The 15,896-nt window shown below is 44.7% G+C and overlaps 1 protein-coding gene across 3 annotated transcripts in view; it reads right to left on the bottom strand.

The window, feature by feature from the left end:
* KDM4B (lysine demethylase 4B) overlaps window positions 1–15,896 on the bottom strand; it is a 279,650-nt gene that overhangs the window by 230,724 nt on the left and 33,030 nt on the right. For 2 of the 3 annotated variants that reach the window (XM_056571899.1, XM_056571906.1), the window contains exon 2: window positions 11,061–11,222. The exons of the other annotated variant lie outside the window; for it this stretch is intronic. In XM_056571899.1, the coding sequence (XP_056427874.1) occupies window positions 11,061–11,201 (141 nt within the window). In that variant the 5' untranslated portion in view covers window positions 11,202–11,222. The remainder of the gene's footprint in view (window positions 1–11,060; window positions 11,223–15,896) is intronic. 3 annotated transcript variants of the gene reach the window in all.

Below are 15,896 nucleotides of genomic sequence, written 5' to 3'. Positions count from 1 at the left end.
GTAAAAAAAAAAAAGTGGTAATAAAGATCATTTAACCCCTTCCCTAATAAAAGTTTGAATCACCCCCCTTTTCCCATTAAAAAAATAAAACAGTGTAAATAAAAACAAACATATCTGGTATCGCCACATGCGTAAATGTCTGAACTATAAAAAAATCTCTCTTTAATTAAACCGCACGGTCAATGGCATACACGTAAAAAAATCCAAAGTCCAAAAAAGCCCCCATCCCCTACCTTTGCCCTTGTCCGTAGGGTCTGGATGAAGTTTAAGACACTACTGCACTTTCCTGTCTTTGTAACATACTCTCCACTGTGGTACAATCTAGGTCTTTCTGAACTGTCCTCCCTGCCAGATGTTGCTTGCTGGATCGCTCATGGGATTCTGTATCTTTCTCAGGTGTATGATGGGCCGGCATTGAAGTCATTTGCTCAGCTGCAGGAAGATTTTCATTTGCCACACTCCTTTTTCTATCGCTACCTGCAACTACAACATGCCTTAGATACGCAGTCTGGGGCTTGTGACTTGACTGTCGGCTCATCAGTGGTGGTGAACGATTTATTTACTCAGGTTTCAACTAAGGGAGTGATAGTGGTAATGTATAGAGACCTATTGTCCTCTAATCATGATGCCTACCCTTTGACGGTTAGGGATTAACGGGAGGTGGATGTGGGTCCCTTATCGGATGAGCAATGAACGCAGATTTTAACCATGACCCTGCGTCTTGCCGTCTCGGAGGCTCACCGGGTGTCCCAAATTTTCTTACTGCACCGAGTGTATCGCACTCCTGCATTTCTTCATAGGATCGGGGTACGGACGGACTAATGCTGCCCTCGATGCTCTATGCCTGACGCCCATTTGCTGCATGTGATGTGGGACTGTGCTCCTTTTACTCCATTTTGGGGCGATGTGGGGCGCTTGATTAGGCAGGTTTATGGATGCCTGTTTGCTCTAACCGCCCTGACGTGTATCCTGGGCTATCTAGAGGGATTGGACGAGGACAGTGGATATATATATATATATATATATATATATATATATACACAAAGAATAAGTCAGCCAGCACTTTAGTTGATACCAAACTATTATATGGACCTGGCCTACAGGTGCACGCTACTAGGCTAGATATACAGCAACAGAAGAATGCAGCAGCACACTGCCAGCACAAAGATATAGGTGCAACATGAATATGCAGTTAAAACATGGAGAGCTATACAGCTATGGTGTAATAGATGCAAATGTGAAACTATGAATAGTGAGGCACTTAGCTCGCAAATTTGTCTTCGCCGGCGGTCAAATAGCTTGGACCGTCCCACCGCGATAAGGGCCACCTTATCGCGGTTGGGACGGTCCAAGCTATTTGGTTTATGGTTTATTGCAAACGGAAAGCCATGCGTAAATTTGAACTCATCTGGGGCCCTTGAATTGATACCCCGGGGCTACCATCTACGTATTTACGAAGGACCCCCATGGAGGTGCTACTGGGGGGGGGGGGGGGGGGGGGGGTCTGAAGGGTCTGCACATTATATGTACTCTGTTGTCTTGCTTGTACTTTTTCTGGTCCTGGTGTCTTATTTTTTTCTGTCTGATCTGGTGTATTGTGTCTTGTCACATATTGATTGCCTTTATGCAACATGGTTGTGCGATATAACCCCTTTCTGTTGTGCCCAAGGCTGTATTACTTTACTTTCCGCTATGTTGCCTTAGACCCACTGGGAGGGTCAGACACGTGACTTGAGGGGGGGGGGGGGGTGTATTTGTATGATGTTTTTTTTATGCAAAACTGCTTAATACATTTCTGATTTAAAAAAAAAAAATTCTTGGGACGAACATCCGCAGCGCAAGGATTATAGGTCCTCTTCTTCCCGTCTTACTTGACATTTCTCCAGGATTGGAACCTTCCAACCTCCTGCGACCTCCCGCATCCAGCAGCGGATCTCTACTATTGGTACCCTGCACATACTAGGGTGATGGGCGCATTTATCCTTTTTTTAAAGGTAAACTGCCATCTACTAGAGGCGTCGGCAGCCCCGACATCTAGTCTTCTCTCTTGTTGGGGTAATACACTAGGCGCCATCTGTGCAGTCTCTCTTTTTTTCCCCTCTACTACAGGTCCTCGTATCCCGTCCTCTACATACATTTACTGTTGATTTGCATGGGACTTTAAACAAAAACCCCGACCCTCACAAATGGGGGTAGTTTAAGGTTAAATAAACTATCCTGTATTTTAACTCCTAGGCAACGAAGGGCGTACATGCATACGCCCTCGTGTCCCGTCACTTAAGGACGGAGGGCGTATCCATACGCCCTCCGTATATCCGATCACTGCAGCTCGCCGGGCGGTGATCGGACCAGGATGACTGTTGAAATCTATCAGCAGGCATCCCGTGGCAATGCTTAGGGGGTTTCTGAGACCACCCCCCATGTCGGCGATCGCGGCAAATCGCTGGTCTGAATTGACTGGTGACCCGGTCGCCTGGAAAATAAGAATGATCGGAGCAGTCAGGGACAGCTCCGACCATCCTATAGGATAGGAGCGAGGTGGCAGTGTTGCCATCCCCTCCTATCCCCTGCCATTGGTCGATCAGGCTGATGACCAATGTGGCAGTTGGGGGCGGGGTGGATTAGAGTTCATTTCCCCCGCTTTGCCCACCGATCGAAGTCAGGCAGAGCAGGGGGGGACACGGGCGGCGAAGGGGGAGCATGGCCTGGCCTACCCGGACCAGCGGCGGCAGCGGCATCGACACAGGAGGAGCAGACGGAAAGTGCGGCGTGGAAAAGGCTGCAGTGAAGATCGCGGTAAGTGATCTTCTCTCTGGCCTTTTAAAAGCTGCAAAACTACAACTCCCAGCATGGCCACACAGCCAAAGGCTGTGTGGGCATGCTGGGAGTTGTAGTTTTGCAACATCTGAAGTGGCACAGTTTGGAGACCACAATACGGTGGTCTCTAAACTGTAGCCCTCCAGATGTTGCAAAACTACAATTCCCAGCATGGCCAGACAGTCAGGGATGCTGGGCATGTAGTTCTGCAATATCTGGCCCTTCATATGTTGCAGAACATCTGGAGGGCTACAGTTTGGAGACCACTACTTATGCAACAACTGGGGAAGAACAGTTTGGAGACTAACTACAACTCCTAGCATGCCCAGACTGTCCAGGCATGCTGGGAGTTGTAGTTCTGCAACATCTGAAGGGCCAGATATTGCAGAACTACACGCCCAGCATCCCTGACTGCCTGGCCATGCTGGGAATTTTAGTTTTGCAACAACTGCAGGCACACTGGTAGGGAAACACTGAACTAGAGTGTTTCCTAACTCAGTGTTTTCAACCCGTGTGCCTCCAACTCCCAGAATGCACTGAAAGACCGTACATGCTGGGAGTTGCAGTTTTGCAACAGCTGGAGGCACACAGGTTGGAATCACTGAGCTAGAGTCTGTTTTCTAACTCAGTGGTTCCCCACCAGTGTGCCTACAGCTTTTGTAAAACTACAACTTCCAGCATGTACGGTCTGTCAGTGCATTTTGCGAGTTGTCATTTTGCCACAGCTGAAGGTCTAGGGCGCCCCGCCCCCCCCCCCCCTATGTGAATGTACAGGATACATTCACACGGGCAGGTTTACAGTGGGTTTCCTGCTACAAGTCTTGGCTGCGACAAATTTTCCGCCGCAGCCCAAACTCCCAGCGGAAAACTTACTGTGAACCCCCGCCTGTGTGAATGTAACCTAAAAACACTACACTACCAAATAATAAAAGGTAAACACTACCTCACACGTACCCCCCCCTAAATGTCTCATATGGCAGTGTTTCCTAAACAGAGCCTCCACCTGTTGCAAAGCCACAACTCCCAGTATTGCCAGACAGTCATAGACTGTCCTGACATGCTGAAAGTCTTGCAACAGCTGGAGGCACCCTGGAAACACTGCTGTAGGGTTTTACTGTAGGTAACCGGGTCCGCCCCTATTGCAAATTCCTTACTTAGGCCTCAAATGCGCATGGCGCTCTCTCACATCAGAGCCCTGTCGTATTTCAAGTCAACAGTTTAGGGCCACATACCGTATATACGTGAGTATAAGCCGAGTTTTTCAGCACGATTTTTTGTGCTGAAAATGCCCCCCTCAGCTTATACTCAAGTGAATATACATTTCCATAATATAGAACAGGACCGCCGGGCTCCTGACAAGCCCGGCGGTGGGGGAGGGTCGCAGAAGAGGGGGGGGGGGGGGCGCGGCAGAAGCGGTCACCTACTTCCCTGCATCTCCATTGTGTTTGCTCTGCCGGCCGCGTGTATCGCGATTGCCACGGGTTTCCATGGCAACCCGGCGGTGGGGGCGCAGAATGGGGGGGTGGGGGGTGGCGGAGAAGCTGTCACTTCCATGCAGCTCCACTTTTCTCTGCCGGCTGCGTGTCTCGCAATTGCCACGGGTTTCCATGGCAACCCAGTGGTGGGGGCGCAGAAGGAGGGCTGCCCGGCCACAGAAGCTGTCACTTACGTTCCCAGCAGCTCCCTGCAGCTCCACTGTGTAACACTCGCGATTCCATGGCAATGCTCAAAGCGCGCACAGTGGAGCTGAAGAGAGCTGCTGGGAAGGTACAGTACAGCTTCTCCCAGTGTTCAGCCCATGCCACTGGACCACCAGGGGATAACAGATCCCCCCCCCCCCCTCCCTGGCCAGGTAACAAGCAGGGAGGGGGAATTAAAACAAAAAAGTAGAATAATAAAAATTATGAAATAATAGATATGCCCCCCCCACTCAGTATTATGTGTGTGTGTGTGTGTGTGATAGATAGATAGATAGATAGATAGATATATATATATATATATAAACACACACACACACACACACACACACACACACACTCTTCATTTATACAAACACACATTACACAAATACACAAATCTGCATTCATTATATACACACACACACTCTGCATTCATTGTATACGGTACACACACACCACACACACTCTGCATTCATTATATACACACAGTTTATTCACTGTACACACTACACAAACACATACACATATTCTAGCATGTACAGTATATTTTGTGCATTTACCTTAAAGGACAACTGTACTGCAGCACTTTTATGTCCCCCTGGTCCCGGGCTGCAAAAATAAACTCACCTGCCTATGCTCCTGCGTTGGACCGGTACCGGCCTCACACTCCAGCTCTGACATCCTCATTCAACTTCCTGGGGACAGGGATGCCACAGTGCCGTCAGTGTATCACCAGCAGCAATGTCCCGCCCCAGCCGGTGATAGGCTGAGCGCACTGTCATGTAAGGAGCTGGCCAGAGCTCCTTACATTACAGTCAGCTCAGCCAACACCGGCCGGGGTGGGACATCGCTGCAGCCTGTACCCTCTCCGTTCCCAGGAAGTAGGAAGAGGACGTCAGCGCTGGACCGCGAGACCGGTACTGGTCCAACGAGGGGAGCATAGGAAGGTGAGTTCAAGTTTATTTTCGCAGCCCGGGACCAGGGGGACATTAAAGTGCTGCAGTACAGTTGTCCTTTAATAAATGGTAAATGTACAAAACATCTGAAAGTTAACAAAAAAAATAAAAATCCCTGGGAGATATTGGAAATATGGATGAAACACCTATGACGTTTGATCTTCCAAGCAACAGAACTGTGGCAAATTTGGGAGAGAAGACTATTTTACTCAGAACCACAGGAAATGAAAAAAAACATTTCACAGTTGTTCTGTCATGTTTGGCTAATGGAAGTAAGCTGCGGCCTGTCATTATTTTTAAAAGAAAGACCTTGCCTAAAAAGGTCAAATTCCCACCACGAAATTACAGTGCGCGCGCATATTAAAGGTTGGATGGATGAAGACGGAACAAAAAAAAAATGGCTGGAAGAAATTTGGAACGGACAACCAGGAGCAGCCATAAAGAAAAAAAAAAATCATTGCTAGTTTGGGATATATTCAGAGCCCACACATCTGATGACAGTCTTCTCAAGTTACTTTGGCTGTTATTCCAGGTGGGCTTACATCTGTATTGCAGCCCCTAGATGTGTGTTTAAATAAACCTTTCAAAAGACCGTGTGCGAAAGATGTGGCATGAATGGATGTCATCTGGTCAAGCCCGACTGACAAAAGTTGGAAATCTGATGATGCCCGACATAGAATTGGTAGCAAGGTGGGTTCGTGATGCATGGGAAGATATTCCAGAGGACATGGTGAAACACGCCTTCAAGAAATGTGGCATTAGTAATGCTATGGATGGCAGTGAAGACAGCGCTTTGTATGAAAACGACAGCAGTGATAGTGAAGACTGCAAAATCAGTGATGATGACAATGTCTATGCTGACAGCCTCACACCAGCTTTAGCTGAAGCTCTGTTTGGACATACAGATGACGAGGAGGAATCCAGTTTTGAAGGATTTTAACTCTTGTGTTTTAGCTTGATTGATGATTGAGGTTTTTGTACTTTTAAACTTATTTTTGATACCATATGGTTTTTGTTGACCCTCTTTTCCACTTACAGACCTAGTTTACTGTTTTTCTTTTAAATAAATATTTAAAAACATTTAAACTACCGATGTCTCAATTAATGTAATTTTATTGGTAACAATTTTTATTTTGAAATTTACCAGTAGCTGTTGCTGCTGCTGCTGCATTTCCCACCCTAGGCTTATACTCGAGTCAATACTTTTTTTTTTTCCAGGTTTTTGTGGTAAAATTAGGTGGCTCGGCTTATATTCGGGTCGGCTTATACTAGTATATACGGTATGGGGTATTTCCGTACGGCGTTACAAATTTTGGGGGAATTTATCTCCTTTTACCCCTTATGAAAAGGTAAAGTTGGGGGCTAAACCAGCATGTTAGTGTAAAAAAAAAAAAAAAAAATTTAAGTAAAAGGAGAAAAAGACCCCCCAAATTTCTAAAGCAATTTCTTCTGAGTACGGAAATACCCCATATGTGTATGTAAAAACTACATGGCTCATGAGTGAGAGAGTGCCATGTACATTTGAGGCCTAAATTGGTGATTTGCACAGGGGTGGCGTGGCTGATCGTTACAGCGGTTCTGACATGAACGCAAAGAAAAAAAACACCCACATGTGACCCCATTTTGGAAACTATTTTTGATCACTTTTTATAAATTTTTAGGGTATGCAAAATGATCAAAAATATGCAATTTTGGACTTTGGAATTCTTTTACGTATATGCTATTCACAGTGCGGTCTAATTAACCCTATATTTTTATATTTCAGACATTTGCGCACGCGGCGATACCACATGTTTAGGGTTTTTTTTTATGGGAAAAGGGGGTGATTAAAACTTTTATTAGGGAAGGGGTTAAAACAAATTACATTTTTTTTCCCCAAAGGGACTATTACATGCAATCTTCTGATTGCATGCACTGTTCAATGCTATGCCATAAGCATAGCATTGATCAGTGTAATCTTTGCTTGATTGTTCCAGCCTGCTGAAGCTAAGTGGAGTAACCTAGCAACAATCGGATGGTGAGGAGGCAGGTAAGGGCCCTCCCCCGTCCTCTCAGCTGTTCAGGACGCCACGATTTCCACGCAGTGGTCCCGAACAGCCAGACAGATGCCGGAAATGGATTTACTTTCACTTTAGTCGTGGCGATCAACTTTGATCGCCACCTCTAAATTGGTGAATGCCGGGCATCACCGCAATCGGTGATGTCCAGCATTAGACACGGGTCCTGGTGGCGGAAAGCAGTCAGGACCACTCGGCTATGACACAGCCGGGGGGCAGGCGCAGGATGTACAGGTACACCCTATGTCCCTAAAGGAGAACTGCGGTGTACATTTTTTTAAGTCAGGGGGTTCCCGGGCTGCAAAAACATAAAAAAACAAACTAACTCACCTTCCTATGTCCCCCCTTTGCGGAGAGTTCGGCGACCCGATGCCTCTGGCTTGTTAGGCTTGAAACGTCACAGTGCAGGCAGCGTATCGCCAGCCACAGCGATGTCCCACCTTGGCCGGTGATAGGCTGAGTGGACTGTCCTGTAAGGAGCCGGCCCGAGCTCTTTACATGACAGTGCGCTCAGCCTATCACCAGCCGAGGCGGGACATCGCTGCGGCCGGTGATACGCTGCCTGCACTGTAATGTTTCAAGCCTAAGGTGCCAGCAGCACCGAAGGAATGGGATGCTGACATCTCTGCAACAGGGGAAAGTAGGAAGGTGAGTTAAAGTTTTTTTTTTTTTTTATGTTTTTTTGCAGCTTGGACACCCCCCTGACTTAAAAAAATTACGCAGCAGTTCTCCTTTAAGGACCAGGTCGAGTCATTTTTTCCAACTCTCCTTCTAAAAATCATAAGTCTTTTATATTTCTATGTACAGACCCATGTGAGGGCTTGTACTTTGTAATGATATCACTCATTTTACCATAAAATTTATGGCACAAAAAAAAAAAAAAATATTTGTGTGAGGGAATTGAAAAGAAAACCGCAATTTTGGTAATTTTAGGTTTCATTTTCCGGCTGCTTGCTGTTTTCTTTATTTTGTGGGTCAATACAATTAAAATGATACCCATGATTACATACTTTATTATTGTACTGCTTTAAAAAAAACTCAAACCTTTTTAACAAAATCAGTATGTTTAAAATCACTATTTTGACCAACTATAACTCATTTTTCCTTATACGGGGCTCCATGAAAGTTCACTTTTTGCGTTGTGAGCTGTAGTTTTTAACGGTGCCATTTTTGCTTAACTTTTAAATTGCTTTTTATTAAAAAAAAAATTTTAATGTAACAAAAAAATAAACATCAATTTTAGACTTGGGCTTTTTCTTTTTTTATTATTTTTTTTAATACACCTTTTATAGTCCCCATAGGGGACTATTTATAGAAATGATTAGCTTGAATATACTATAAAGTGCTATGCATAGGCATAGCACTGGTCAGTTTTATCAGTGATCCTCTCTGGTCTGCTCGATGTCAGACCAGAGAAGAAGACCCTGGGATGATGGCTGGAGCAGGTGAGGTAACCTGTGGCTGCCATGCTGGATGACCAGATCCCTACGCTGGATGACCAGATCCGATCATCTATTCAAACACCCGCATTGCCGCACATGCTGTGATTTGTATTGATAACTACAACTGAGGGGTTAATGGTGGATATCAATGCAATTGCTGATGTCCGCCATTACCGGCGGGTCCCTGGCTGCTGAATTTCTTTGGTCGCAATTTATGGAGCAGAGAGAATTTGTAGTGCAAGGTGCCAAATTTTGCCGCACAACCCGACAAAACTGGTTTACAATAGTAAATCAAGCCAATGTGTACATGCTAGCGTATAATTACAGAGCATAAGATAAAGGTTGAATGAGTAATGACATTGAAGTGGCTATTGTACACCTACAAGAGAGCTCAACTCACCCAACTCATGTTTCATTCACACCTTAACTTTAATTAAATCGCTCCCAGAACATGGTAGATGGGCATGAAGGTGGAGCTACAGCAACATTTAGTCACATTTCCCACATCCTTCTTCCTCTCACTGATACATGAATAACACCGAGTGCTAGGCTATCCATGAAGTTCTCAGCACACCAGCGGGAAATCAAGCATAATTTAATAATTTGCAAGAGAAGGGTGCAACCAGTATGACTAGTTACGGCTACAGTCCTACCTCCATGCCTACTTATCAGGTAATGAGAGCTACAATGAAATTTTAGTCAAAGAACTTAGACTGTTGCACAAAAATTTGCAACTTTAAAAAAAAAAACTTTCTAGTTATAAATGTAAGCATTTTAGGGTTGCAACGATTAATCGATGGAATAAATTAAAATCAATAACGGGATTTGTTGTCGACGAATCCAGTTATCGAATAATCGCCCGATTCGTTGTCTGCCGTCAGTGGCGGCAGTGAAAGAATTAATGAAGCCGACACATCTCCACCGTTGCCCTTCTGAACGCGCTAGGAGCAAGGCAGCAGTGGGGACATGTCGGGCGGTGGCAGCAGGGCCCCCTTTAGACCACAGCCCCCACCCTTGTAGACAGCTCACCTACAGCTGTCCTGTCAGGTGCTACCGCTCTGCTGCACAGTTCTCCCGCCCGCATCATGTTGTCCTATGGAGGACCATGTGACATACACGTCACTCCACCTCCTCCACTGCGCCCGGCGTAGAGTGGAGGAAGCAGAGTGACGTGTGTGTCACATGGTCCTCCATAGCACAACATGATGTGGACGGGAGAACTGTGCAGCGGAGCGGCAGCCCCCGACAGAGGACAGCTGCAGGTGAGCCGTCTACAAGGGTGGGGGCTGCGGTCTTAGGGGGGGCGGCCCACTGCTGTCCAAAGGGGGGGGGGCGGCCCCCTGCTCTCTCCAAAGGGGGGGGGCCACTGCTGTCTAGGGGGGGGGGCCCTGCTGTCTAAAGGGGTCTGTAAAAGCAATGGTCTGCAGTCTGCACGTCTGCACACACACACACACACACACACACACACACACACACACACACACACACGCGCGCACGTGTATAGAAGTGCTATATAAAAAAAATTTAAAAAAAATAAAATTTACTGCTCCCCCAATAAAAATTAGCTCCCCCTTTTCATATTGCAATACAAAAAAAGTAAAATATTTTTTTCTTTTACATATTTGATACTACCGCATGGCTAACTGTCTGAACTATTAAAATATTAGTGAATCCTTAATATATATATATTTTTTAATAGTTTAGACAGTTACCCATGTGGTAGTATCAAATTTACGCTGGTTTCTGTACAGGATCATAAATAATGACAGCAACTGGCGTAAACGTTAAAAAAAAAAATTTTATAAAATTGCTGCTGTTTGGTCACATCACATGCTAGAAACTTTTAATATGGCCATTGTACATAGTTTTTCAAGTGGAATCAGCTGAACCCTTTTTTTGGCATTTTGAAATTTTTTCTGATTAATCGATAAAATAATCGACAACTAATCAATTATTAAAATAATCGTTAGCTGCAGCTCTAAAGCATTTATAAAATCACACACACAGTCTACTAAAGGGGTATTCCGCCCATAGACATCTCATCCCCTATCCAAAGTAAAGGAGATAAGATGTCTGATTGCAGACCATGACTATCAAATAAGCACTTACCTTAGCCAGACCAGCTCTGTGTGCTCCCTGAGTTTCTATGTAAGCTATGTATTTGTCAAAATCCTGAAACTCTTCCCATGTGGGTCTAAACGTCATGATCTTACAGCCTGAATTCTGTGATGGTGTCGTTTCTGGTCCCATGATGAATTACACACAATCTGACTGTAAAACAAATGTAAAAACAAAAACATATGGCATTATAGATTGTAAGGGCACACAAAAATAATGCAGCATGGGGCTTAATTTTTTTTCTGCAAAAAGTGAGACACTTATCGTAAAGTCAATGGGGTCAATTGGGCACAATTGGTGTGACAGTTCCACTACAGCCTTCATTTCTAAAAGGGACTTAATTTCCCCGAATTGGGATGCTAATAGATTGACACTTGGTTTTGTTGTGTAGTAATCAGATAAAGGAGACCTATGTTCTTTTCATGTGTTAGAAAATACAGAAGCTCTGAAAGCAATGTATTAGAGCTACCGACAGCTTCTGCTGCAGGTAGTACAGTACTATGCTACAAGTTTGGAAAGGATATGGTGGCAAGGAGTGTCAATGAGGCAGAGTCGAGCTTTTTAAGTATCACAACCCGGCATGCCACCTCACTGGCCCTCACCTCCCCCAGCCCCCCCATGACTGACATACAGGGCTTTGTAAAGTAATTAGGTAGGGTCTGGGAGGTGGAATCGAGGGAGGAGGGATGCCACGCTCTGGCATATTAGCAGTTTTAACGGTGGCTTCAAATAAGACTAGACAACCCTCTTGCACACTAGGAATTGTGGATAATCATTGCCTGGTTACAGATTCCAACACAACCACATATTTAAAAAATAAATGAATAAATAATATATCATATATACATATACACACACACGTGTGTATGTATATGTGCACATATACAGTGGTCCCTCAACATGCGATGGTAATTGGTTCTAGGCAAACCATTGTATTTTGAGAGATTCGTACCTTGGACCATACTCACGTGTCCCCGACGCTCTGACACATCAGTTCGCCACTCCTCTGCTGCTGTATCACTACGTCGACGCTGCCCTGCGCCGTCGCTCTATGTCGCCATCGTTACGGCCACAGAGAGAGATGGCCCAGGGCAGCAGTGGAAAGCCAAAATGACGGGCTGGAGCAGCGGGGACATGTAAGTATCATACAGCGGGGAACATGGGGCACATTAAATGGCTATCCAGCGGCAGCTGAAGCAGTCAGTGCTGCCAGAGAGTCATTTTTGCGATAGTTGACACACAGAGGCATCGTATGTTGATGCTGGGGCCACTTAATGTGTGTGTATATATCTTTAAAGTCATTAAAAAGCAACTATATCCTATTTGAATACTATTTTGTGAATAAAGGCATAATAAAATTAAAAAACTTATGTGGGAATATTTGATCAAAACTTGTGCAGAGGAAAAGTTGACCAGTTGCCACCAGTGAAATTGCTTATTTAATTTTTAAAAGAGCCTCTAAATAATAAAAATAGTGATATGATTGGTTGCTATCTGCAACTGGTCAACTTTTCCTCTGCACAGGTTTTGATAAATCTCCCCAATGGTCTTTAGAAGGCCTAAAAATCAGGCAAATATGACCTCAGATGAACAACACACAACAGATTTTACCAGGTCATTATTTATTTAACAAAAATGAAAGCATTACTGTCATTAGTAAGTAAAATGCTTTAATTAGTGTAGTAATGTGCCCTAAGACCTGTATGCATAATAATATGGATGTGTTAATATGTAAAATACCTCAGGGGTGTGGAAATTAAAAAAAAAAAAATAAATAAATAAAAATTGTCCACGGGACTAAAGCGGAACACAATCTACTTGTCCCTCAAGAAAATCCACTTGTCCTGATAGATAAAATAATTTCAACCAAATTAATACAAAAATAGGGTCTTTATTAGTTTTCGCACTTTCGTTTTTCCCTCCTCGTCCTATAATAGCCATAACACTTATTTTTCCATCTACAGGCCCATATGAGGCTTGTTTTTTGCAGGGAAGTATACTTCGTAATGACACCTTTTCATTTTTCCATAACTTATGCTCTGAAACAAAACATTTTTTTGAGGTGAAATTGAAAAAAAATTGCAAATTTTGAGTATTTTTTTTTTTCGCCATTCACCTTGTGGTCAAACTTACATATTATTTTGATACTTTATGTCAGCCTGATTACACCAATACCAAATTTTAGTTTGTCACGTTTTAATAATAATTTTTTTTTTATTTAAAAAAGAAAATTCCTGACCCCTATAATATTTTTATTTTTCTGCGGTGTATTTTCCGCAGCGGAAATTCTGCCACATAAAATCTGCTGCGGACAGCAGAGAAGAGACCGCCCCCTTTCAAATACGCAGCGGGAAACCTGCAAATAAATCCGCCCATCTGAACATACCTCTAATATGGAAGGGGTTAATGAGTGTTTTTAAACGTAATTTTTTTTTATTTTTTTTTGGACACTTTTTTTTTGTGAGGAATCATTTAGATTCCTCAAACAGATAAATGCAGTTCTATGGAACTCCATTTGATCTGTGTTCATTTGATTGAACCTGCTCAAGGCAGGCTCAATCAAATGCAGATCTATGGGGGCAGCCAGGGATGCAGAGCCAAGTCCTCCGGCTACCTCCACAGGGGATCGCCCCCCGCAATCGTGCTGCGGGGGGGGGGGGATCCACCCCACTAGACCACCAGGGATGGTTAAAAGATCCTTTTAAACACCACTATCAAAGTTTGACAGCGGTGATCTAAAGGGTTAATAGCCGCCCGCGGTGATCCCCGCATCCGGGCTATTAGCCGCGGCCCCAGGCTACTGAAATCAGCCGTAGGCCGCAGAGTATGGAGCGGGCAGGACTCAGGAGCCCGCTCAGTACACCCTGAGCGCCGGTGTGAGGTGCAGACTTGCGTCCGATGCAAGTCTGCATCCGCTCCTGCACCTCACACCGGCATTAATAAAAAAAGGAAAAGAAAAAAAAAGAAGACAAAAAGAAAAAATGGGAAGTCGCTCCGGCCCTGCTTGCCCGATACAGGGCTAAATCTATGAAAAATTCCCCTGCCCGGCGCCCGGAACTACATGTCCTGGGCATCGGGCGATATGATTTCCACATCGCTGTACCTTTTGATCTATGTATATCTGATCAGTCTTCTGAATTTCTCTGAGGCTGGGTGTGTTTCCCCTAGAGCATGATGAGCTCCTCTCCTCCCCCTCCCTGTCATGAGGTCTGCACAAACATTTTTACATTTTCAAAGCATATTGGCTGAATGCATGCTCTATATAACTCTAATGCAGCCACGTGAATCTATATGGTGCAAAGACAGAAGAAAAACCAGCATTTTAAATTTTCACACCTTTGTAACCAAAATGCATGTTTTTTTTTTTTTTGTTTTTTTTTTATATATAACCCTAAAGCAGCCATGTGGAACCTATATGGTGCACATACACAGGAAATAGGTTCATTAAATGAAATGACCAAAGAGCAAACTATTTTGTAAATAAATAGTTTAGCACCTTGTATTGCTTGTAACTTTGCATGCGAGTTCTTCTCATAAAAGACAGAGACCCCTAGTGGCCATTTTTTTTAAACCTGTTTTTCACATCTTTAACACTAACATTTTTAAAGAGGTATATTAGGAAAATGCTTAGTTTTTAACCTCTTAATGATGCAGGGCATACCTGCACGCTGTGCCACCGCTCTATTACGTGGGTCCGTCCCGGCGGCTAATCAAAGCCAAGACCCAGGGCTAATAGCAGATTTCACCAATCACGGTCTATTAACCCTTTAGACGCGCTGATCAAAGTCGATGCCGGCAGCTCAGTCAGGCTGATCGGGACCACCGCGTTAAAACCGCGCTTTCCCGATCAGCAAGGATGCTCGAGGAAGGTCCATTACCTGCTTCCTCGGTGTCCGATCGGCAATTGACTGCTCCATGCCTGAGATCCATGCGCCAAATACACTGATCATCGCTATGCTAAAGCAGTGATCAGTGTAAGAAATCAGTGTATTGCATGTTATAGTCCCCAATGGGTGCTATAACATAGCAAAAAAAAAAAGTGTAAAAAAAAAAAAAATTTTGATAATGATGATTTAACCCCTTCCTTAATAAAAGTTCAAATCACCCCCCTTTTTCCATAAAAAAAAAAAAAAAAAAAAAATTTAATTAAAATATATATTATATATATATATATATATATATATATATATATATATGTTTATTAGGGATCGACCGATATCGTTTTTTTAGGGCCGATACCGATAATCGGTGCAGGTTAGGGCCGATAACCGATAACTTATACCGATATTCCGGTATAAGTTATCGGCTATTTAACCCCCTACGACAACGCTGCAGATCATTGATTTAAATCAATGATCTGCAGTGGCTTTTGCGGGGCCATAGGCCACCGCCACCACCCGCTTCTCTCGCCCTACCTGTCAGGGTGGTCCGGGCCATCCATCGTTCCTGTAGTGTCCGGGGGCGTTCCGGGTGAAGAGTGAACCGGTCCGGCTGTCCTTTTCCGGCGGTCATCTTCTCCACTCCGGGCAGGCTCCGGCCTAGCACGCTGCATAGACGCCGCTGCGCAGTGACGCCCGTGCGCAGCGACGCACCTAACGTCACGGCGTAGCAGCATCTATTCAGTGTACCAGGCCGGAGCCTGCCCGGAGAGGAGAAGATGACCGCCGGAGAAGGACAGCCCGAAACGGTTCAATCTTCACCCGGAACGCCCCCGGACACTACAGGAAGGAAGGATGGATGGCCCGGACCACCCCCATCACGGGTAAGTTTAATTTTTTTATTGACTCGGAGAGTGGGGGAGGGGGCCCGACCGGTATAGCGGTATGG

Source organism: Hyla sarda, chromosome 1 (genome assembly GCF_029499605.1).
Source record: "Hyla sarda isolate aHylSar1 chromosome 1, aHylSar1.hap1, whole genome shotgun sequence".
Classification (NCBI taxonomy): domain Eukaryota; kingdom Metazoa; phylum Chordata; class Amphibia; order Anura; family Hylidae; genus Hyla; species Hyla sarda.
The sequence above is the reverse complement of the archived record's forward strand: the minus strand, read 5'-3'. Positions and strand labels throughout refer to the sequence as shown.